Below are 23,723 nucleotides of genomic sequence, written 5' to 3'. Positions count from 1 at the left end.
GAGGCTTCTAGCATGAGCCTTGCAACTGAGCGTACCCATTTGATCACATTGACCATTAATTGGGGAGTTTTAAGATTGACTTTCAACTTTCTTTTTTTTTTTTACAAAGATTGACCTTTTTTTTTTTGGCTTAGACCACCAGTTTAATCAACTGGTTCGGGGTCAGTTCCGACATCAAATGGTTACAGTCCCCTCTCAATCGTAGTTGCGGAGGATCGAATCGTAGTTCCCATACCAAGTTCAGCGCCAATCACCACTGAACCAACTAACATTGGTTCAAAGATTGACTTTCAATATATTATAATATGTGTTGGTTTTGGAGATTGTTTTCAAAATCATTTCTTTCATTCAATACCAATAATACGTGTTGGATCACTAGGCTGCCTTGCATAGGCTTTGTGAGATTAGGTTGTAGGTTGTGGGTAGAGGTGGGAACAGGCCAGGCCGGCCTACATGGCCTTAAGGCCTAGCCTACATAGGCTCAGGCCAGGCCAGCCTATTTCTTTAAATAGAGCAGGCCAATGCTTTTTTATAAGCCTATTTAGCTAAAAAGGCCAGGCCGCAGGCCATTAAAAAAGCCTTTGAGGCCTACTAGGCCGGCCTATTTAAGTTAACATGAATAATATTTTTATTACGATTATTATTTATATATTAAAATTTATACTTTGATTAAATTATAAATCTATTAACTTTTTAAGTAATTTAAGTTTATTAATCTACATTAGTTTTTAACATATATAAATGTATTATTATAAACTAGAATTGAAATATGATGACATATATAGTCAAATTCTCTAAAATATCAAATGGAACATTATTTTATTAGTTCATAAGTATATTTCAAAATAAATATAATTATTTATTTAAATATGTTCATATGAAATAGGCTTTTAAACAGGCTAACAAGCCACATCAGACTTTCAAAAGGCCAGGCTCAGGCCTAGAATTTAAGCCTATGATAGGCCACAGGCCAGGCTCAGACCTTCGATTTTTTGACAGGCCAGGCTCAGGCTTGGCAAAGCCTAGCTCGGCCTAGCCTATTCCCACCTCTAGTTGTGGGTCTTTCTCCGGTTCCTTCAACATATTTGAAGAGGAAGACCCATGACAACAATTTGCAAGCGGATGTGCATGGTTGCACCGTTATCGGTGATTCCTATGTCAGCGATGTTGTGCACTTACAAGCGATGGCTTCCTCTTCTTGTACTTTTGCTCGGGCTCTCTCAAAAATAGAGGATATGTCAAGACTTCCTCAACCTTGTGTTAAACGTAATTCAATATGTGTGAAGATCATTCAACAAGAATATGATCGCGGTGTAGATGGTTGTAAGAAACTAAAGGTGGAAAACACACAAGAAGGGGGGTTTAAGTGTTTTGTTTTCTAAATTTTTTTAAAGTGTTTGAGACTTAAAAGAGTTATGCAGCTGATAATAAACACAGAGAGAGAGGGAGAGAGAGAAGAGACAAACACACAAGAATTATATCGGTTCCCTTTCGAATCCGAGAGCACTTTGGTCCCCGCGCTTTCAAGGGATTTCACTATAATCACTAAAGATTTCAAATACTCAAGCACACAAACAATAAACTTCCTTTGCTCAAGTTCACTAACAAGAAACTCCCTATGCTCAAGCACACAAGCAAGAGACTTCACTAACTTAAGAGAAATTTAAGATAGATAAGATTGAACATTTGATATACGTGGTGTTCACAAAATACAAAGCTCTCAAGACTATAACACTTAATTCTAAGATACAAAGATTAAATAAATTCAAAGTGTTTAGATAGATATTTCAAAGTTTCAGAGCCTTGATAGTCTTGTGTATATGTTTGAATCTCACTAATCAATTCTTCAAGATGAGGTACTCTATTTATAGGCAATGAATAAAGACGTTTGAAGATCGATGACTGTTTTAGAAGCTTCAAATGCAAGCTGGAATAGTACAATCCTTGTAGAGGAATTTTGAATCCTTTGCCGTATTGAGTATATAATTCCATTATCATGTCTTTGAAGAATAATACTCTACTAGTTAAGGTAAGATAGTACAATACCTCCATACTTGAGGATAAAGATGATGTACTGTGATCATTCTTCAATAATTTCTTATGTTAGAGGTCTTGATGATTATTCTTCAATCATTAAAAGCAGGTGACATTCTCTGACAAATGCCAGCAACTTGAGATTAAGAGTCTGAGTAAATCATCCTTCTGAAACTGGACAACCTCTGTGAGTCTTCAGAGCTTGGTTCCAGAACTTCAACTTAGCTTCTCTATTTTATTGTTCAGAGTGAGCATAAAATTTTATCTTGTGATCCTGTGTACTAGAACAATGTTTAGTAAGACCAATTGTACATGTAATACTTTGTTATCATCAAAACCTTAAAATCATTAAAGAGTTTGTCAGAATCAATTTATTTATTTTTGGATACAAAAGGGGCCAAAATCTAAAAGAAAAGAAACTACAGAGAGATGACTCTAGGGGTAGTTATCCCCATAACATCAGCTAACAACAATGAGCTCAGACTCACAGGACATTGCTCATACACACGCATCCCCGGCTCATGATCACACCCCAAATTAGCAAGAGCATCAGCACAAGCATTTGATTCACGATAAGAGTGACAAATCTTAACTTCCCAATCCATACCAAGTAACCGTCTAATTTCTTGAATAATTCTCCATCCAACAACACTTCCATCCTTGTAGCTTTGAAGAGTGTGTACCACAACATTAGAGTCGATATGCAGCGCAATCTTTTTGAAACCTCTATCATATGCAAACGTGAGACCATCAAAGACCCCCCACAGCTCTGCAATGTATGCATTACACCGACCCAAATGATGTGAGAAACCCCCGAGCCATTGACCACCCAAGTTTCTTTGTTCCAACACAAACGACTCACGACATGTGAGCTATCTTCCAAGCTTCGAATGATTTGGAAAGATTTTGGCCCTTGACATCTCCTGGTATTAAGGAGAGGTTACTTTGAACTTCAATTCACAAGCGCCAAGTGTATAATAACAGATTTGAATTAAAGGGATTAGGTTTCTTTTGCCCAAAGAAAGGTTATAATAACAGATTTGTTTTAATTTTTATTTTCGTAAAAATCCTGAGCTCCTTAGTTTCTGAACTCCTTAGTTTTCATGAAAATCTATTATTTTATTTATATTTTTATTCCTAAAGCATATCTCTTAATTGATACTATCTTGTTTTTCACTTGTTTTTCATGCTAATCTTCTCTCTATATAATTTCTCCTCATACCCCCCTCAAATGTTCATGCACCCCTTTCTCTTTTAATTTCAAATTGTCTCCCTTTGTTTTCTTACTTTAATTATTAAAAATTAACTAAAATCTTATTTATTAACTCTCCCTCATTAATTCACCATTTTCCTTATGCCTCGCTACATGCACTATTAATTTTTTTTTCTAATCTAATTACTAAGTCAATCAGGATCTATTCTATGGCTATCTTCACTAATCTAATGTCTTTACCCAATTAATTAATTTTTTTTTGGTACATACCCAATTAATTATTTAATTAATACGAAAATACATCAAAACTTTTTTTTTTAAAAACATTAGCGTGCATAGGCATCACATGATAACTATGACATCCAACTATGTTGACACCCCATAATCATCACCTATCATTTGCAGCATCCTAATAAATTTATTAAAAAGAAAGAAAAAAAAATACAAACTTGGGGGACTAGACCAAAACCCAAGGAAACAATAATATAGGAACCTGCCACTGCCTCATTAAAAACCTTTCCTGGAAAACCCCAAGGGATAAAACCAAGGATAAAGGTAAAAGAGTGCGGTGGATTTAATGAAATCTAAAAGACGGAAGACCCATTAAATTATTAATATAATCTCTCTGAACACTAGGTGGAACACTATCCCACCAGAAAAAACCATTAACATTGATGCCTAAAGCAGCCATTCTATCTGCACAACAATTTCCTTCACAATAAATGTGAGTGACTCTAAAATGCATGGTTTTAGTCAACTCCAAGCAATTGAACCATCTATTACGGAGCTTCCAAGGAACAATGAGGGAGGACTTAAAAGCTAAATTAACCAAATGTGAATCAGATTCAAGCCAAAGATTGTTCCACCCTTTTGAATGAGCAATCTCTATAGCATTCATAACACCTATAAGCTCAGCATGAAGGGCGTAAGAGTTTCCAATATTAATAGGGAAACCTCCAAGAAAAGTAGTATTGTAATCTCTAAAAAGACCCCCACAAAAAGCAATATCAGGGCTACCCAGCGCGGAACCATCTGTGTTACATTTAAAAATACATCAAAACTAATTACATTCTAATAAACTAATTATTTCTAAAATTTGGGGTGTTACAATGAAGACAAACGAAAAGCATGGTCGGTAGGATCTCTGAATCTCAAGCTCGGTCTACTCCGTCGTTCAAATGGAAACCATACTTCAATGTATCCACACAGAGGCAAACACACTTTAAAGTGTGGATTCACCTCATGGACCTTTCTCAATAATATTGCTTCCAAGAATTTTGTTTGAAATTGCAAAATGTGTGGGAACACCATTGATGTTAGATGAAGTAATAAAAAAGAGAGGTTTTGGTCATTATGCTGGTGTTCTTGTGGATGTAGATTCTAAGCAGATTTTTTATGAGATGATGGTTAAGCGGGATGATTATGCATTATATGTGGAGGTTATTTATGAAAGACTCCCATAATATTGTGCCAACGGTTTTTCCATTAGGCACTCGATATCGAATTATCATAAATTGCACTCAAAGTAGAAAATGATTACGAATGACCGAGGCAAGAAGGTTGTTTTCAAGGGGTAGCCATTAAAACAGTATGTGTCTAAGCAGCCTGTTGTTACTATAATAATGCTACATAAATAACATGGATATGATTTTTTTGATTGAGGCAAAATCTCGATCAATGAAGCCATCAAAGAGCAATTTAAAATTTAATGCATGATGAAGTAACTCTATTGAAAACAATGAGGAATGCAAACATGTTCTAAAAAATTCAAATATTTAATCAAGTATCCTCAATGTAAATTCATGCTAGATTAAAGAGTATGGGGAGAAAGTACAACAATTGAAGATGTTTTCTTCATTGAAGCTCAAGTGAGGAAACTCATTAAATAAAATATAATAAAATTCAAATCTTATAACATTTGTACTATAAAAAGCTTAAATTTTTATGAATAATATAATATAATATGATTGATTGAATGCTCATAAAATTAGGAATGCATTATGCATGCTAGAGTTATTGATACAAGTTTACAACGTAGAAGCTTAATTTGATGCATCATGTCGTAAATATGCATATGCATAATATATCTTTGTCTATATGAATTCCATTTGTGAAACCTCTAAATTGAATACTTTCATACTGATGTTCATGTTCAGTCTGTAAACAATTTGGAATCCATGTTTGATGATTAAAATAAATATACTATATTAATTTTACAATGTAGAAAAATTGTTAAGGATGCATTTTGTTCATTAGATGATGGATTGTTTTGTTTATTATAACTATGCATGATTTCTTATGTATCCCGCGGGCATTACAAATTATCACTTTTAAATAAACATAATTTCTTTTCTTTCTTTTTTTGGGCATAATAAACATCACTTTTTTTTTTTTATTTTTTATAATAATAAACATCACTTCCCATTTTTTATTTCTTATAATTTATTTATATATATGAGAGAATATATAGAGATATAAATTATAATTTCTCATGGTTATTCAGCCACCGGCCAACAACTCTGCATACAAAAATGTGAGGAGATAAAGGGGTCAAATCAAGGATGCACATATCTAAATTTCCTATCTATAATAGATTTGGATTATCTCTCATAAGATTTCTCAACATTAGTTCCTCTAAACATGTAATATATATTCTTTTTAGTATTTAATTTAATCTAACTCAATTTTACAAATTTGACAAGTAATTTTTTTATTGTCGGACCATTTCTTATTTAATGTAAGCTTTTTGATACCCCTTCACGATCAATACTAAATATTTGGACAAATAGTTTGATAGTAGAAAATTTATAATTTTATATATGAAAAATTATCTTTTCACCTCTTAACACACAAAAAATTTCGGAAAATACGTTCCGAAGTTATTTTTAGTGTAAATTTTACTGAAATTTACACTATAAATTTTCCGAAATTTTTCGTGCGAAAAGAGAAATGTGAGGGGTGAGAAGAGAATTTTTCTTCAAATAGAGTAGGTGATCCAACAAATTTTGGATAGATTTTAGTACCTTACAAACCCACTTGTATGGTGATAAGTGCTCATACTTAAAAATATTTTTAGGTTATATCTCATCAAATATTAATGTAGAATTCTCAACGTACACCTTTAGTTATTTTCTCTCTTATATTATTTCCTTATTTCGCAATATATTTCTTAAAAGGAAGCTTGACTTGCTCCTAAACAAGCATTGGCCGCGGTGGTGACTAGTGCGGTGGTGTTAGTGAAGGTTGTTATGTGTTCCTCTATTTTTTTCTTTCGCGTGTTTGTTTTGTGTTCACGCATGCGTGTCTTGCAAGCTTGTGGAAAAGTGAAAAGGTAAGAAGTGTATAATAGTCTTTTCCTAACTTTTTTTTTTCTTCTAGGGACCATGGCCCTGCCCAGCCCAATAATGGACTGCCCCTGAAGCTAATCGATCGACACCGCTATATTTCACAAAATATATTTCAACCAGAATCACGATAGTAACATAGCATTTACAATGAAAACTAAGATTTACATATAAAATTATCCATGTGTTTCTGCGACATACATAATATTATATATTTTTAATATTTAATTAAGCAAAACTGTAAAAGCTATGTTACATTCTCGTTGAAATATATTTTGTGAAATATAGCACTGCCGCAATCAATTAATCGTTGTATCTAATCAATTATTCATGTTGTTTATGGTATATAATTGGAATTCTATTTTATTTATGAAAAATCCAACATTTATTCAACTCAACGGTTTGTGTGGAATCTGAGAGGAACATATATATAAAGATTATATCTTATATATATGTTGCATTCATATAGTTTGGGGGGTGGGGGGTGCGTTATTATATAAAATCAAAGATTGACATATCAAAAGGAAGGTCTTATATGTAATGGCGTGACGCAGTACGGAAGCGTGAAGGAATAGCAAACGCTAATCCTATAATAAAATACAGGTTCGCAAGCGACAAACCTGTTAGATAAGGCTCTGGAATCCACCAGATTTACGGAATCCACCAGAAAGAGTAACTAATCTAGAATCCACTAGACTTCCGGAATCCACCAGAAGGAGTAATTTGGAATCCACCAAATTTGAGAAAAATTTCAGTATTTTTATTCAATCAAAAGATTGCCTTTAAGGCTACAATATTTTAGCTTAAATAGGAGTGAAAAATAAAATTAACAAATCTCCTAAAAGATTGTAAAAATAAAAACAACAAACCTAGCTAAATAAAAATTACAAATATACCTAAAATATAAAAATAACTAACCTAGGTGAAATATAAAAATAAGAAATCAACCTAAAATATAATAAAACTAAATCTAACTAAAATAATAATATACAGAAGAAATCCTCCTACATCATGGCGGAGCACCATTGAGACATTTCATTGAATACACGTTGAGTGGACAATAATCCTCCTACATCAGTCTCCTCTACCTCAAAAGAACTCGACCCCGAGTTCTCGTCTTGATAAAGAGCTTCCTTTGCAGGTTGACTCCTCCAATGAACAAGAGACCACCCTCTTAGATCCCATTGAATGAAGTGAGAGGAACTGTCTCGTGTCAACACATCCAAATGACCACCGGGGTTCCATTGCTCAAAGATAGCACACAAAATTGGAAATTTATCACAAAAGGGTATTTGACCCAACTTAGTTAACATGCTTGAGCTAGTGCCGAAACCATAAGATTTAAGGTAAAATCTGAATGGAACCCGATCTACAAGCAAATCCTTGAGTTCAATGTGACGGCTGTGATGCGGCGGTTTTGCTGAGATGGAAGTCGTTGCATGCAACCTAGTGTCCGGAGGTTCTAGTGGCGGTGAGGTTGTTGCCGGATTTCGCACAAATACATCTGGCTTAGACGGAGCCGTCACAGGTAGGTCGACATCAAGTTGTGGATCGTAGACTTGCACAAGACAATTTTTTTTATCCTAGTTGAAGTCTTTTCACCTCCCTTTTCGGACACAACTTCCTCATCCTCAGAACTCGAGTCATCAGTAGATGGGTTGTTGCGGTTGTTATCGCCGTTTCTGTTGTTGTTATTGTTTTTATTGTTGTTGCAGTTTCGGTTATTGTTAGCGACGTCACCCCCCTTAGTCGTCAATGCCGTCAACTTATCTGACAGAGCTTTGAACATTATAGCTAAATCGGCAAGGTCTGCCCTCGTCACCATGGCTGATCACGTTAGGAAAAGAACATGAGAAACCTGCTCTGATACCAACTGACGCAGTACGGAAGCGTGAAGGAATAGCAAGCGCTAATCCTATAATAAAACACAGGTTCGCAAGCGACAAACCTGTTAGATATGGCTCTGGAATCCACCAGATTTCCGGAATCCACCGGAAAGAGTAACTAATCTAGAATCCACTAGACTTCCGGAATCCACCAGAAGGAGTAATTTTGAATCCACCAAATTTGAGAAAAATCTCTGTATTTTTATTCAATCAAAAGGTTGCCTTCAAGGCTACAATATTTTAGCTTAAATAGGAGTGAAAAATAAAATTAACAAATCTCCTAAAAGATTGTAAAAATAAAAACAACAAACCTAGCTAAATAAAAATTACAAATATACCTAAAATATAAAAATAACTAACCTAGGTGAAATATAAAAATAAGAAATCAACCTAAAATATAATAAAACTAAATCTAACTAAAATAATAATATACAGAAGAAATCCTCCTACATCATGCCGGAGCACCATTGAGACATTTCATTGAATACACGTTGAGTGGACAATAATGTTTTTGAGATAGAAGGTGCCTTCTCTTCACATATCAACTTGAAGTTAGACCGATCCAACCGTGGAGTAATAATTGATAATTAGGTTACATATATCGTATTGATTAATTATTAGTGGGTTACTGGATTATATGTTTGATGATTATGTTGATGATGATCCTGATATTGTTACATGCATTTGAGATTTTGTAGAGTCGACTAATAATTAATATGGTTTGAGATTTTGTAGAGTCGACTTTAATTACAGTGACACTCAAGGTTTAAATTTTATAATGTTTGATTTTATTATTCTTGTATTTTGATTTGTGACTTCTTTATTCTACTTTCTTTTGTGATTTCTTTATTCTACTTTCCTTTTAGACCAAATTTGCCTATTGACATTTGTAATCGCTTTCAAGATAGAAAATGTGGCATATAACCGGGCCATTAAGGATGTTGAGGGGACCCGTGAAGGTTATATTTGAAATGGCGACAAATGTGAATTATTTTTGTGTGCGTGAACCCGATGGAATGACATTTTATTTCAAAGTGATTTTGAAAAAAGCTAGACAAAGACAGAAATTTATTTTACAACGGAAGAAATAAAAGAGAGATGATGAGACTTTACAAAAAAGTGGTCAATGATTGATTGATTCACATTTGTTAATTGTTTTTATGTTATAAGTGTGCACTATAGTTTGTGAATAATGGTTTAAATGTTTATCACATTCGGTCTTTTGTTTTATTACAAAACTTTTAGACAATTATTTTGGTTTTACATAGAAGACTATCAAACCGATTAAACCATACTTATGGTTTCCGTAATAATCATTATTTAAAACCATTTAACAATAATAATGATTTTAGTGTATAACATCTTAAAACCATTTAACCAATATTAAGGATTTCAAAAATCTATTTTACCCTCATAGTCAATATTAATGGTTTAACAATATTAATGATTATATAAAATCATTTAACAAAAATAATGGTTTCAGTGCATAACATCTTGAAACCATTTAGCAATACTAATGATTTTATTAACAGAGCACACTTCATAATCATTCCAAATACACAATATAATTCTGAAGATATAAACTCACAGCAACATGAAAGCAATATTTTTTTTTTTTAAAACCAGAAAGATGCTAGCTAGACACCCCAAAATATATTAAAAAGGGCAACAAATACAAATGGAGGGAACAAGAACCAAAACTCCATTAAGAGATGCAACATGAAAGCAATATAATTCCAATTATAAACTCCAAAACAACATTCATTACATACACATCTTTATTCCTCCTACATAAAATCCACTACCCTAATCTACCGTTTCTAATCAACACAAAACAACACATTCATTTCATAAACATCTTTATCCCTTCATCCTCCTAAACCCTTCCAACTATTCAGACAAAGAGTAATTTAACAACTTGAATTTGCATAAAAAACCCATCATTTTATTCGATTCTTCTAATTCAACATACTCAGACATCACCACAGTCCATGCACGTAGGTTTGTTTGGGATTGAGTAAGGTCCAACCTAAATTCAAAGAATTTGTCAATTGTTGGAACAAGTTAACAACTTGTATGATAAACTTGGTATAGAAATAAACACAAGTGAAAGAGCTAGAGTGTGTGAATTTGAAAAAGTTCACATGGAGTCCCACATTGGTTAGGACACTCATCACTTTAGTAGTATTTATATACTAGAAGGTCACTACTTGGGGTACGCCCCAAGGGGTACCCAATTTTGTAAATGGGGCACACCATGCTGAATATCACACGCGCGCCGCCGTCGGCCATCCGGCTCGAATCGGGCCAGGCCGGGCTTGGGCTTGGTTATATATTAATTTTCTACCTTGATGATTATGTTGATGATATTGTTACGCCAATTTGAATTAGTGTATATGGAAGTGTTGGCGGGATGTGTGTCTTGTTTCTGTTTTTGGTGATCTCTTACACTACAAGAAAACATGTTTTTACTGACCAAACTTATTGAGGGCTAAAAGCCCTCAGTAATGCATTTGTGCAATATTGAAGGTCCCAGGCCGTCATAATGTAGTCTTGGAGAACGGAATTTAATTAAAAATGAACTATTAAGAATTACTGACGGTCCTGGGCCGTCAGTAAAGCAATTGGTATTGCAGACGGTCCCAGGCCGTCAGTATGTTGCTAGCCGTTAACCATTTCTGACGGTCCTGGGCCGTCAGTAAAGCATGTTAATTATGACGGTCCCAGGCCGTCAGTATGTACATAACCGTTGTGTGATTATGACGGTCCTGGGCCGTCTGTAATTGGGCAATTTTGAATTTTAAACTTTAACGGTTAATAAAACTACTCCTATATATTACTACTCCTTCACTTCATTTTTTCATTTCCATTCTCTCTCTAAATTTTCTCTAACTTCTCTCTTAAATTTTCTCTAATTTCATACTTTCAACTTTTTTTTTTTGACGAAATACTTTCAACTTAATCTCCAATTTCTCTAATTTTCTCTCTTAAGTGGTAAGTGTTTGTGTTTTACTTTTACGAATTTAAAATTTTTGTTTTGTTATTTAAATGTATATGTTCTAATATTTGTTGTTTACCATTATTAATAGCAAGTCTTATTCTCGTGAGGAGCGGAGTTCGTGGGCTAGGTGCGCGCCAAGTAAGAATCTACTCGGCACCCAAGTAAGTAACGTAATTTTAATCTATATAGTGATAGTTTTTTTTTATCATATACTTAGTAATATTTATATTTATAAACAGTATATTTATATTATTTTTTAAAAAAACGAAATTTTTTTAAAAAAAATTTATAAAAGAAATTTTTTAACAGTTTGTGTATTTTAAAAAAAGTGATGTAATTTTCATATTTCCATCTAAAAAGTGGTAAGTGTTTGTGTTTTACTTTTAAAGTTAAAATTTTTACTTTGTTATTTAAATGTATGTGTTCTAATATTTTTGTTTATTTCGAAAACAGAATTATTTTTTTTAAATAAGTATTTTTTTTTTCAAAAAAACAGTATATTTATATTATTTTTTAAAAAAACGAAATTTTTTTAAAAAAAATTTATAAAAGAAATTTTTTAACAGTTTGTGTATTTTTAAAAAAGTGATGTAATTTTCATATCTCCATCTAAACAGTGGTAAGTGTTTGTGTTTTACTTTTAAAGTTAAAATTTTTACTTTGTTATTTAAATGTATATGTTCTAATAATTTGTTATTTACAATTTTTATTAGCAAATTCTCGTGGTCATCGGAGGTCGTGGGTTAGGAGCGGAGTTTGTGGTTAGGAGCGCGCGCCAAGTAAGACTCTACCCGGCACCCAAGTAAGTAATATATGTAATTTTAATTTATAATATTTAGTGATAGTTTTATTTTTACCGTACACTTAGAAATAGTTACTAGCATTTTATTATTACTATGTATTTAAAAAAAGAAAAACAATTATATTTTAAAAAATTATAATATATATGTTAAAAAGTCGGTAGTTTTGCAACTAAAAAACTTAGTATTTTTTAGATTTAATAAACCATAAACTTTAAAAATAAAATGTTAAAAGTTTATATGTTATTGTTGAGTAGACATATATATATGTCCAAAATACTTTTGAAAAATAAAGTAATAAATTTAATACATATATCGATCTAATTATATATTAATTAAACTATACGCAGATATGGATTTTACCAATCGTAATTGGATGTACGATAGACATAATCCTGGAAAGAGGGGCCGGGTTAAAGAGGAATTTAAAATAGGGGTCGAAATGTTTATCAATACAGTAAAATATAATGACATTGTGATACGTGAAGGGGGAATTAGATGTCCGTGTGTACTTTGTCGATGTACAAGAATACGGAGCGAAGATGAAATTAGGTCTCATTTATATAAAAAGGGATTCCAACCTAATTATTGGGTTTGGTCAAGTCATGGCGAGGGATGTTCCACGACTGTTCCCGTGAATCAAAATCGTGCTTCAAGCAGTGTTTTTCAGCCCGTTGTTGTTCCCGAATATTATCATCAGCATTATGATCCGTTTAATGAGATGGACAATATGATAACTAATGCCCTTGGGTTTAATACGCCGATTTATGTGCCAAATGATGTCGACGACCCTGCTGATGATGAATATGACGCTGATGTTAACGTCGAGAGACCAAATGAGGAAGCCCAGCGATTTTTTGATCTTTTGAAAGAGACAAATACACCGTTGTGTGAAGGCTCTCGAGACTCAAAGTTAACGGTGTGTATTAGACTTTTGGGTATCAAGTCTGAATGTCTTGTTTCAGAATACACCATGGACTTGATAACGAAACTGATGTTGGATATAACAATTCTATGGAGCATGTTGTGGTGCATCTTGCATACGAGGCTAGACTTGGTGGGCCGGTTCAATATAGATGGATGTACCCGTTTGAAAGGTTCATGGGTTATGCAAAACGTGCCGTGAAAAACAAAGCTAGGGTCGAAGGCTCAATTTGTGCAACATACTTACACCGCGAAACAATTTACTTTTGTTCGCATTACTTCAAAGACACGTTGTCATCAAGTCATATTCGCAATGAAACTGAAACATCTCGGCCTGTGAGAATTCACCCATTAAACATGTCAATATTCAGCTTGCCTGGTCGTAATGGTGGTGGTGAGAAAGTGTTGTATCCTGGTGACAAAGTTCTCTATTCGGCGCATGTTCACTTGCTGATTAATTGCAATGAAGTCGAGCCATATTTACAGTGAGTATTTTTAATTAGTTAATAAATAATTATTTATTCCAATTAAGTTCGCTTATAACTAACGATATTTAATAACTTAGGATGTTTTTAACACAACATACTTCTGCTCAAATCAATTCGGAATTTCCAGCATGGTTCAAAGAATACATGTACCAACAAACACCCGCAACTCGTGTCATACAACACTTGAGAAACTTATCTGATGGCCCAAAGTCAACCGTTAAACAATGGCACACCTACTTTGTCAATGGTTACAGATTTGAGACACACAGTTGGAGTGAAGGAAAAACAACAGTAAACAGTGGAGTGTGTATGAAAGGTGTGACTGAAAATGGTGAAGGAGATTTTTACGGTGTCATTGAGAACATATTTGAAATCGAATACAATTACCTTGATTACAAGAAAACAGTCGTGTTGTTTTACTGTAAATGGTTTGATCCTTCAAATAGAGGTACCAGATATGATTCAAAGACTAATACCGTGGACATAAAAATGAACAAACATTATCCATTGTATGATCCGTTTGCTATGGCTCATAACGTCAGACAAGTTCACTATGTCCCTTATCCATCGACTACAAGGGATAAGCGAGGTTGGTGTGCCGCAATAACATCAAAACCAAGGGGTCTGATTGAAAAAAATGAGATAGATGAACGTGAAGATGAACCATATCAGGAAGATGAGATGTCCAATGTTGATGATGTCATTGCAGTTGAAACTTTTAATCAACTTTGTGTACAAGAAGAAGCCGAAGAAGTACCTTCTGATGGTGATGTTGATGAAGAGGACGTCGAAGATAATGGTGATGATGAAGGCAGTGATGATGAAGATGTATCAGATTGGGATGACAATTAATTTTATAATATAGTTATCCGCGTTGTAATAATATTAATCGTTGTACTTGAATATTTGTTTTTGGTTGCATTTGTTTATCGTTTAATGATGATGAATTATAAAACAATATATGTCATGTATTTCTTAATTAATTATATATATATTTGTCATGTATTTCTTAATTATATATATATTTGTCATGTATTTCTTAATTATATAAATATATTTATCATATATTTTTTTATTATAGATGAATCCAGATGAAGAAAATTTTGATGATGACAATGTCGATGATGACATTGATGATATTCCACCAGCACCGGGTGTCGGACACGGACGCGCTCCACGTAGACGTAGATTACCCCGCCGCGTTGTTCGGAATCGATGGTTGGAGGGTATGCCCAAGTCTCGAACCGTAGATGGTGTGGAAGAGGAGTACGACTCCTACGACGACGATGATGACCACGAGGACGAGGAAATTGCCGATATTGCACTTCTAGCTCCTCAAAATGAATTGTTGGTTGACCGGCATGGTAGACCCATCATCATGCCATATACCGCCACAGAGTAAGTTAATTATTATTAAGAATTTGTGTTTAATAAATTAATTGGATATATATGATAATTATTCTTAACTAATATATATATATATTGTGCAGTTTGCAACCCCAAAATCCGGCGAATAAGGCAATCAATAATGCATTGAAATTCAAATTCCAGGCTCCATATCTCAACTGGACGGAGGTTAGGGCAGATGAGCGTGGATATCAACAATTTTGGAATGGCTTCAGGGTACGTTTTTATTTATAATTACTTTTTTATCAAATCAATTTTGTTACTAAACATATATTTACTAATTTATTAACAATTTTTCTTTATTTTTCGTAGTCGCAAGTAACTTGGCTGAATCACCACACAGCGGCTATTGAGCGTATATTCAACAAAAAAGCCACCAAGCGTCTGTCGACCTTACTTTTTGAAGCGCGGAAAAAGATTAAAAAGGATCCTTCAAAACCACCACTTTGGCTCGCTGGCAATTCATACCCTATGCTGTGCCGCAGATGGGAAGAGGAAGAGTATATTGCAAAGTGTATAAAGAACAAAGCCAACAGAAATACTGATGAAGCCAATCGTGCGTGCGTACACTCTGGAGGGTCTAAATCTGCCGGAACGCTTCGTCTTGAGTTCATCCAACAATTTGGTCGTCCACCCACCTTTATGGAGATGAATGACATGATGCACCGGTATGCAGATTCCGGTCAGTGGACGGGGGCAAGGGCGCAAGAAGTGTCGGTAAGTATTTAATTATATATATTATTTATTATTTATTTCGTATAACATTATTTTTTAAACATTATATAATTATATCTAAACATTATAATTAATTAATTATAAATTTTTTTTAATTTATTGTAGAGGTTGACGCAAATTTGGGTTGAAGAATATAATGCAAGCCAACTACGACTACCACCTCATAGGCGAGATAATGAGGATGTTCGTCGAAACAAGATGTCGTTGGCTTTTGTTAAGAATGCTGGTGGTCCGACTCGAGGTCGCAAATTCGCTGCTGGGTGTACATCTTCTCTATATGCAAGTGACCCAACTGGTTTGAGAGATGTCACTTACACATCTTCATCTTCATCGAGTACAGGACGCTCTCGTCCAACTCAAAGAGAGGAAACCGATGATGAGTATGAAGCGCGAATGAGGGCCACGTATAGAGAAGAATTCCGCGATGAGTTCGAAGCATCATTTGATGACCGGGTGGACCTACGGGTCCAACATATATTGCAGGAATTCTTTGCGCAGCAGAGGGCGCCGGCGGGGGGGGGGGGGGGGGGGGGGTTGGATCATCATCTCAGGCTTCGGCACGACAAAATCAAAATGCCGGTGAACAAGAATATCGACCGGATTTGAGTAGCATGGTTAATTTGAATCAGCTGCCGGAGTACCGAGAGGGTGATCCAGTACTGAGTATGGGCATAGAGGATATGAGTCAGATGCTTAATGAACCAGTTCATTTACAATTTTTTGATCCTACTGGGCAAACAAGTGGAAGCAGTAGTGACGGAAGCGGTAGAAATAATCAACAAACTGCTTTCACCGAATACTAGAGATCATTAAATCCACAACAAGACTTCATAATCCCACATCCAAATCAACCCCAAGGCAACTTCTTCCCAAATCAAGCCCCAATTAACTTCGTTCATAGGCCTGTGGCACGACCTCCTTCGCGAACGTCACTCCCCGGAGTCGTAATACACGAGGGAGGTAGAGGCCGAGGCCGAGGAAGGTCGCGTCAGCCAACAGACACTGGCAAGGGGAAGCGACCACTATATCAGCCGCCTGACCAACGTTGATGTGTAATTTTAATAATCTGTTGTTGATTATTATTTGTTTAATTGTTTTCTTTTTGTAATGACAATATTATCATTATATTTAATTATGCTTATGTTAAGTATTTTTATTATGCTTTTTATTAAATTTTAATTTTAATATTTTTTTAATTATTTATTATGCAGTATATTTTTTGTTTTAAAAAATTAATATTAATTTTTAAAAAAAAAAATTAATAATTTAATTATTTAAAAATCAAATACTGATTTTTAAATAATTAAATTATTAATTTTTTTTTTAATCGTTCACCATTACTGACGGCTCTAGGCCGTCACAATGTGCGAAAAGAACAAAGCATACTGACGGCTCCAGGCCGTCACAAATGCGTGGTCTTTTGAATTGACCGGTGTGTATTATTGACGGCTCCAGGCCGTCAGTAACGTTATTGACGGTCCTGGGCCGTCAGTAACCATTACTGGCGAGCTAATTACAGAGGGCCCAAGGCCGTCAGTAATGCATGCATTTTAGACGAAATTTGTGCATTACTGAGGGCCAAAGGCCCTCAGTAAATGCATGTTTTCTTGTAGTGTTATTTTTTTCTCTTCTGTGTTGGTAGACTGGTGATCTGAAGGTAGGGTGACTCCTGCTTAGTCAGTGGCTTCTTCGTGCGTGTTTTATTTTATAATGTTTGATTTTATTATTTTTGTATTTTGATTTGTGAGTTCTTTATTCTATTTTTTTATTTTGAACAAGACAAAATGATATATATATATATATATATATATATATATATATATATATATATATATATATATATATATATATATATATATATATATATATATAGGGGAGGGATCAAATTACACCGGTGTAACATCTGAGTAATGTTACACCGCTCAATAACGCTTCAACGAATAAAAATTATACAAAATCCACCGTTGGATTGAAAGTTTATATCATTTAGATCGTCCATGTTCAATTTTACAAAAATCTAAAATCGTTTGATATGTTATTGAGATCGATCAAGATTAACGCTTTATGTGTTTTTATTGAATACCGTTAATCTTGATCGATCTCAATAACATATCAAATGATTTTAGATTTTTGTAAAATTTAACATGGATGATCTATAAGATATGAACTTTCAATCCAATGGTGGATTTTGTAAAATTTGTATTCGTTAAAGAGTTATTGAGCGGTGTAACATCACTCAAATGTTACACCGGTGTAATTTGATCCCTCCCCATATATATATATATATATATATATATAGCCGAGAGAGACTAACAAAGGTTACAAATAGTCAAAGTACAATAACCAAAAGAAACTACATAAGACCCAAGCAAAGCATAGGACTAGACCACTAACTATGGCAGTTCAAAGCTAAAGTACAACTTAGGGCTGTGCAAAAACTGTTGACCTGCCCGAAACCCGGTAAACCCAACAATGGAAAAAGGCAAACGGGCGGATTGAAGTGGGTCACGGGTCAACTATGTACATTTTTCAGTTTCACATGGGTGGAATCGGACGGGTGCGGTTTGAAATTTTTTGATCCGATGGGACTCAAACCCGACCGAATGTGACCCAATTAGTATAATAGAGTACTAGTATCTTTATAAAATGTCCAATCACAATGTCCGTAGAACACAGCTATATGTTCCTTGAAACAAGAAAAAGCATACATTGGAACCATAAAAGTAAATGTTACTGCTACACGTTTAATATTTTTGCAGAAGTCACATGCCTACATTAGCTAGTACATGGAGAATGGACATGTTCAATTTATTTATTAAATATAGAATATAGAAAACAATGACACGTTTAACACTTTAACTTATAGAAACTTAGAAAGTACTACTAGTAGTAGTATTTTCACATTAAAAAATACAACTAATAAAGCATTATTTTTCATATATAAAAAAAATACACTTCTTTTATATTTTTTAGTAAACTTCTTCAAAAAGAGTTATGCAGAGACTATCCCATCTGATTTCAAGCTTTGCCACACTCCCACCTATCTCTTCCATCTTCATCCAGGTGATCCTAAACTCAATCTTTCTCTCATATCCATTGTTGCTCATTATAAACAATACTGGAATGGTGATAATCAACCTTCTTATTCTTTTTTTTTACGGTTCAAGCTTCTTATTCTTCGCACTATTCATATTGCTTTCCGGTGAGCAACTTTCTGTCATCATCTTGCTCAGTTTCGTGCAAAATCATCCTATTAAAATCATAAATGGAGAAGATACAAACCGAACTAACCGAGCCGTCCACCCGCCACCGATTTCAACCGCACCCGACTAAACCGTTGCTCTTGATGGTCGGAAGTGAGTCTGTTTTTGTCCTCCTCGGTTTCATATCAGATGGGGTTTTTGGGACCGAATCCGACCGGATCCGACCGATGCCCACCCCTAGTACAACTCGTCGCTTTCAACCACCTATAAGAGAAATTTTTAATCTTTTCCAACATCTGATGTAATGAGTTTGTTGATCCTCTAAACAATTTGTGGTTTCTTTCGGTCCACACAACCCACACACAGGCAAGCTATATGAGTTGCATGAAGGAACGTCGTGCTCGAAGACCACCTCCTGATGTAGTAATCTGAACAAAATGATCCGAAGGAGTCTGAGCAATCACCAATGAAGAGCCAATCCACGAGCTGATAAGAGACCAAAGTGAACCAAACATGCTACAAGAGAGGAACAAATGCTGAGCTGATTCGACCTCTCCGCAACCCGAAACACAAAGATGAGCCGCCAGGGATAAGATGCCACGAGAAACTAGGTTTGCTTTGGTAGGTAACCTGTCCCGCAAGAGTCGCCATGCAAAGATAGAAACCTTCAAAGGAACCTGAGAGTGTCAAATAAGACCTGCTGCAGCATCCAAAGCAATCGCATCATGCGAGGTCAAAAGTTAATAAGCACTACGAACTGTATAGCCACCACCCAAGTCAGGCTGCAACTGCCACCTATCTGAAATACGATCCTGCAAAGAGAGGGTATGAAGTACAGACGGACACTCCTCCAGGATCTCCTCCTCTCACGCCTTCAACTGATGCCGCCACACCACGCCTCCCCCTCAGCCCCCCACCCCAACAAGAACATCTCAGCCACTGAAGCCGATTTGTTCTCTTCCAGGTCAAACAGCCTCCCAAAACGGTCACACAACGGGGTCCCATCCACCAAGGGGTCAGTCCAGAAAAAAAGTGTCGGACCCATCCCCTACCTTCCTTGAAATCTGCTCCCTAAACCATCCTCCCCCTGACCCACCCTCACCATCCCGAATGCGAGCCAACTCCCTCCACCACGCAGACCCTCCCGAAGGTTATTTTAGGATAGAAGTTGTCATACATAATACTAATTATATAGATCAAATAATGATTTTGATATTCAATAATTTAAAGATTAATTTTTAGAGATTTTATAAATAAAATAAAAGTAGAATTTACTGTGTTTGTTTATTGTAAAATCACTTTTTTTAATAAAATAATCTTTATTTTGTTTGGATTCGACATGCATGCAAAAGTAATTTTTTTAATTATAAAATAACCTTCATCTTTTAACACTTGTTTTCTCTCTCCTGTAAAAAAAATCTATTATTTGAGATACAAGTTTTATCAGCTTCTCTTTTTCACCTTTTTTCTTATGATATTTAGATTAATTTTTTTTTTTATAAATCTGTAACACACGGATGTGATATTTTCAAAAGTGATTAGTTTTATTCAAAAGAGTGATTTTTTTTTTCTTCTAAAAAATGATGTAACAAACGACCTCTAAATATATTTTAAAATATTTAATTTTTAATGATTCAAATTTTAGACGACAAATCTTAGGTATTGACGTTTAAAGTCTAGTAAATAAACACTCCATTGTATGCAATAAAAATTCGAACATAAACAATATAGATACTAAATGAATGAAAACCACATAGTGATTAATGTTTTGCAAACAAGAAATTAATAAACATACATTAAGAATACTAAACCATGATGAATTTTTTATTAATGTGTCCAATCCTATGCTTCCAAGCATGACACATTTTAAAACACAAAAACTGAAATTAAACCAAACATTAACTTATTCAACAATTCAAATGAATTGAAAGAGACTCCAAAAAAAACTACAAAGAAGAACATATAGTTTTCTTAAAAGACTTGTGGATTATACCAAAAATCATTTGGTGCATTGTTACCAATTTCAAATGGCAACACATCACCAAAATTGTTGTTGGTCATGAAGTCCAATGACCAATGTTGTGTCTGCATTGCATCAACATTGTTCTCCATCCCCTGCACCCTTCCAATCACATTTTCAGCATGATTTTCGACCACTGTTGCAGCTTGCTTCTCTTCCATATACCTTTCAATTTGTCTCGTATTTTGATCAATTAACCAAGAGAGACCATTGAGATCATTCATGCCAACATTGTCAGTAATCTGGCCAGCATTAAGGCATTGAAACATGAGATTGGTCAGTTCCTTTTTTCTATTCTCGTTCCTTAGTTTTTTCAGTTTTTCTTGTCCCTTTTGTATCCTTTCCTTCAAGAAGCTCTCTTGATTTTGCATCTTTTTGCTTTGTTCTAGTTCAGGCAACCTCCTAAACCTTGACAACACGGTATGGACCCCCCGTGGTGATGGCCAAATCACTGGTTGAGGATCATTTTCACTGAAGATTATGGCACATGCTTCAACTCCACAAAGTGTGGTTATTTCATCCATCTTCTTGACTAAACCTATTAAAAAAATTTCAGCCAGATGGTAATTGAAAAATGGTTTTTCTATTTGATATGAACATCTAAAGTTGTAATCACAAAAATAAAACAATAATTTTCATCCATTACTAGAGGATTAATACAAAAAAAAAAACCATTTTTTGAATCCAAAGATATGAAGTGCTGGTAATCAAAAAATCATTCAAGCTAATGCTGACCCTGTAATAAATTGGTCAACAACAGCTAAATATATTAAAATTAAAATGAAACAAAAACTCGGGGGCATAAACTAAATGCAAATAAAAAAAGTAAAATTTATCTCTTTGATTCGGTAACTAAATTTTGTGAGCAGTAAATTTGTGAGAATTTCAATTTATTTTTCTCTAACTTCTTTTTTTCTTTATTTTGACATGCCATTTTCTTAATCAGTGATAACTGTAATCCTATTAGAAGCAATATGAAACTCTAAATATAAATATATTGAGATTCAAATATTAGTTAGTCTAACTCCTCCTCCAACCAGTTTCAACACCAATTAGTTATCTATTTCTAGATCTAACAATATTAATTATTAATTTTATTTTTCAGTAGCTAGATATGATAGTTTGTTATTAACCAACGGTAACTAAAGTATAAGGTTGATATATATATATATATATAAATGAAAGAGAGAGGAAAACTTCTAACCATTTTTTCTTTTGATGAATGTTGCCCTTCTCTTTGAGTCGTCGGTTATGCAGGCAAGATTCACTTTCCTCCTAGTCATGGCAGTGTTAACAATAGAGAACGAAATGAGTAAAAAAGAAACTCTGCAAAATAAAAATGAAGTTGTGGTGTATTCACTCTTGTCATGTAATATTTATATTGATAAACTTGAGATGAGTTGAATTTAGAAAAAGAATATCTAGGGATAATTCTTAATTAAAAAGTGACATTACCAAATTGGGTATGATACGTGCATTGTATTTGGACCGAAATTCGTAAATAAATTTGTGTCTGTCATTACAAAAAAAAAAAATCTGTGTGCTACATGACTTAATTATTAAGTTATTATTAATTATTTTATCAAAAAAAAGTTATTCTTAATTAAGTTATTATTATGTTTGTTTAAATTTCCATATTTTGTCAAAATAAAAAGATCCATTCCATGTTGAGCATATATAAAATCAAATAAATTTGTTTCATATTGCATTATATATGTAGAGGGCCGGAGTTCAAATCCCGATCATCCCACTTATTCAGCTTAAGAGTGAAATTTCTAAGTAACCACTGAACTACTTGACCAAACAAAATAGAACAAAACCTAATGTGTACTACTCACCATAAAAAAAAATAATACAAGTCATTAAATGGGAATGTTGGTCGACCCAATTGCATGCACCGACTCCTTCTCCGATCAAATTGATGATTATTATTCAGAGAAGACATGCAAGATGACCACACTCAAAATGTCTGTTTTTTAGTGTCTGATCAAGATGACACACACTAGATCTCATGTCCGTGCTTTCGCACGGCCATATATTAGCATTTGATACTTTGTAATGTGCATTATATTTATGGTTATATATAAAAAAGTAAATAAATATGTAATTAGATGTTTGAGATGAAATAACTCCATAAATTATATAAACTTGAAGATGTCATATAATACTACAAATTTCAAAAAATTTGTTTTAAAAAATTTCAAAATTTTAGCTTAATCACGGTTGAATAAAGCTGTTCAAAATTATATTTATGGTTAGTATTTGTGCAGAGCAATAGAGCATGAAAAGAAACTACACACCTATATAGAGCAATGGTTGAAGCAATGACATATGAATTATTCGTCTTGTAAGACATAGTATATGTTAGACAAAGCCATGTTTTATTACTAAAGTTGCAACAACAAATTGCTAACCGTAATTGCCCTTGTATGATGAAAATGGGCGCCAAACTGGAAATTGGTTTAATAAGAAAGCAACTTAATGCATTATCTATAATCATAGATCATAGATAGATATAGGTTTTATCATGCACGTCTAATACCCATGCAAGGCACTTAAAAGAGGTGTATAAGTCAGACTTTGTCTAACATGAAAGACTTGATAAAGTTTTTTATGATGTACAAGTCATTAATATTATTAAAACGAATATGAATTGTACAAATCTCTT

At 34.0% G+C, this 23,723-nt stretch overlaps 2 protein-coding genes across 2 annotated transcripts; one reads left to right on the top strand and one right to left on the bottom strand.

Annotated features, from left to right (window-relative positions):
* The first annotated feature begins 12,243 nt into the window (after positions 1-12,243).
* Positions 12,244-13,404, top strand: LOC123915094. Its single transcript, XM_045966243.1, has 2 exons — positions 12,244-12,280; positions 12,629-13,404. The coding sequence occupies exon 2, from the start codon at positions 12,631-12,633 to the stop codon at positions 13,402-13,404; it is 774 nt and encodes a 257-aa protein (XP_045822199.1). The 5' UTR covers positions 12,244-12,280; positions 12,629-12,630.
* Positions 13,405-16,139: 2,735 nt separating this feature from the next.
* LOC123915093 (agamous-like MADS-box protein AGL80) lies at positions 16,140-22,338 on the bottom strand. Its single transcript, XM_045966242.1, has 4 exons — positions 22,260-22,338; positions 21,206-21,593; positions 17,368-17,403; positions 16,140-16,371 (listed from the first exon to the last, which is right to left on the bottom strand). Exons 1-4 carry the CDS (start codon positions 22,336-22,338, stop codon positions 16,140-16,142), a joined length of 735 nt encoding a protein of 244 aa, XP_045822198.1.
* Between the last annotated feature and the right edge of the window lie 1,385 nt (positions 22,339-23,723).

Source organism: Trifolium pratense, linkage group LG3 (genome assembly GCF_020283565.1).
Source record: "Trifolium pratense cultivar HEN17-A07 linkage group LG3, ARS_RC_1.1, whole genome shotgun sequence".
Taxonomy (NCBI): domain Eukaryota; kingdom Viridiplantae; phylum Streptophyta; class Magnoliopsida; order Fabales; family Fabaceae; genus Trifolium; species Trifolium pratense.
Note: the sequence above shows the minus strand (reverse complement) of the source record. Positions and strands in the feature narration are given on the sequence as shown.

What these genes read in the sequence shown, in the direction of transcription:
- LOC123915094 (XM_045966243.1), top strand. Translation starts at nt 12,631, where the DNA reads ATGGATTTTACCAATCGTAATTGGATGTACGATAGACATAATCCTGGA.
- LOC123915093 (XM_045966242.1), bottom strand. Translation starts at nt 22,338, where the DNA reads ATGACTAGGAGGAAAGTGAATCTTGCCTGCATAACCGACGACTCAAAG. An exon ending in GAAAGGTATATGGAAGAGAA is followed by an intron (nt 17,404 to 21,205) that starts GCAAGCTGCAAC and finishes TTTGGCCCTCAG; the next exon opens with TAATGCACAAATTTCGTCTA. An exon ending in TCTAAAATGCATGCATTACT is followed by an intron (nt 16,372 to 17,367) that starts GACGGCCTTGGG and finishes CTGAGATGATGA; the next exon opens with TCCAACCCCCCCCCCCCCCC.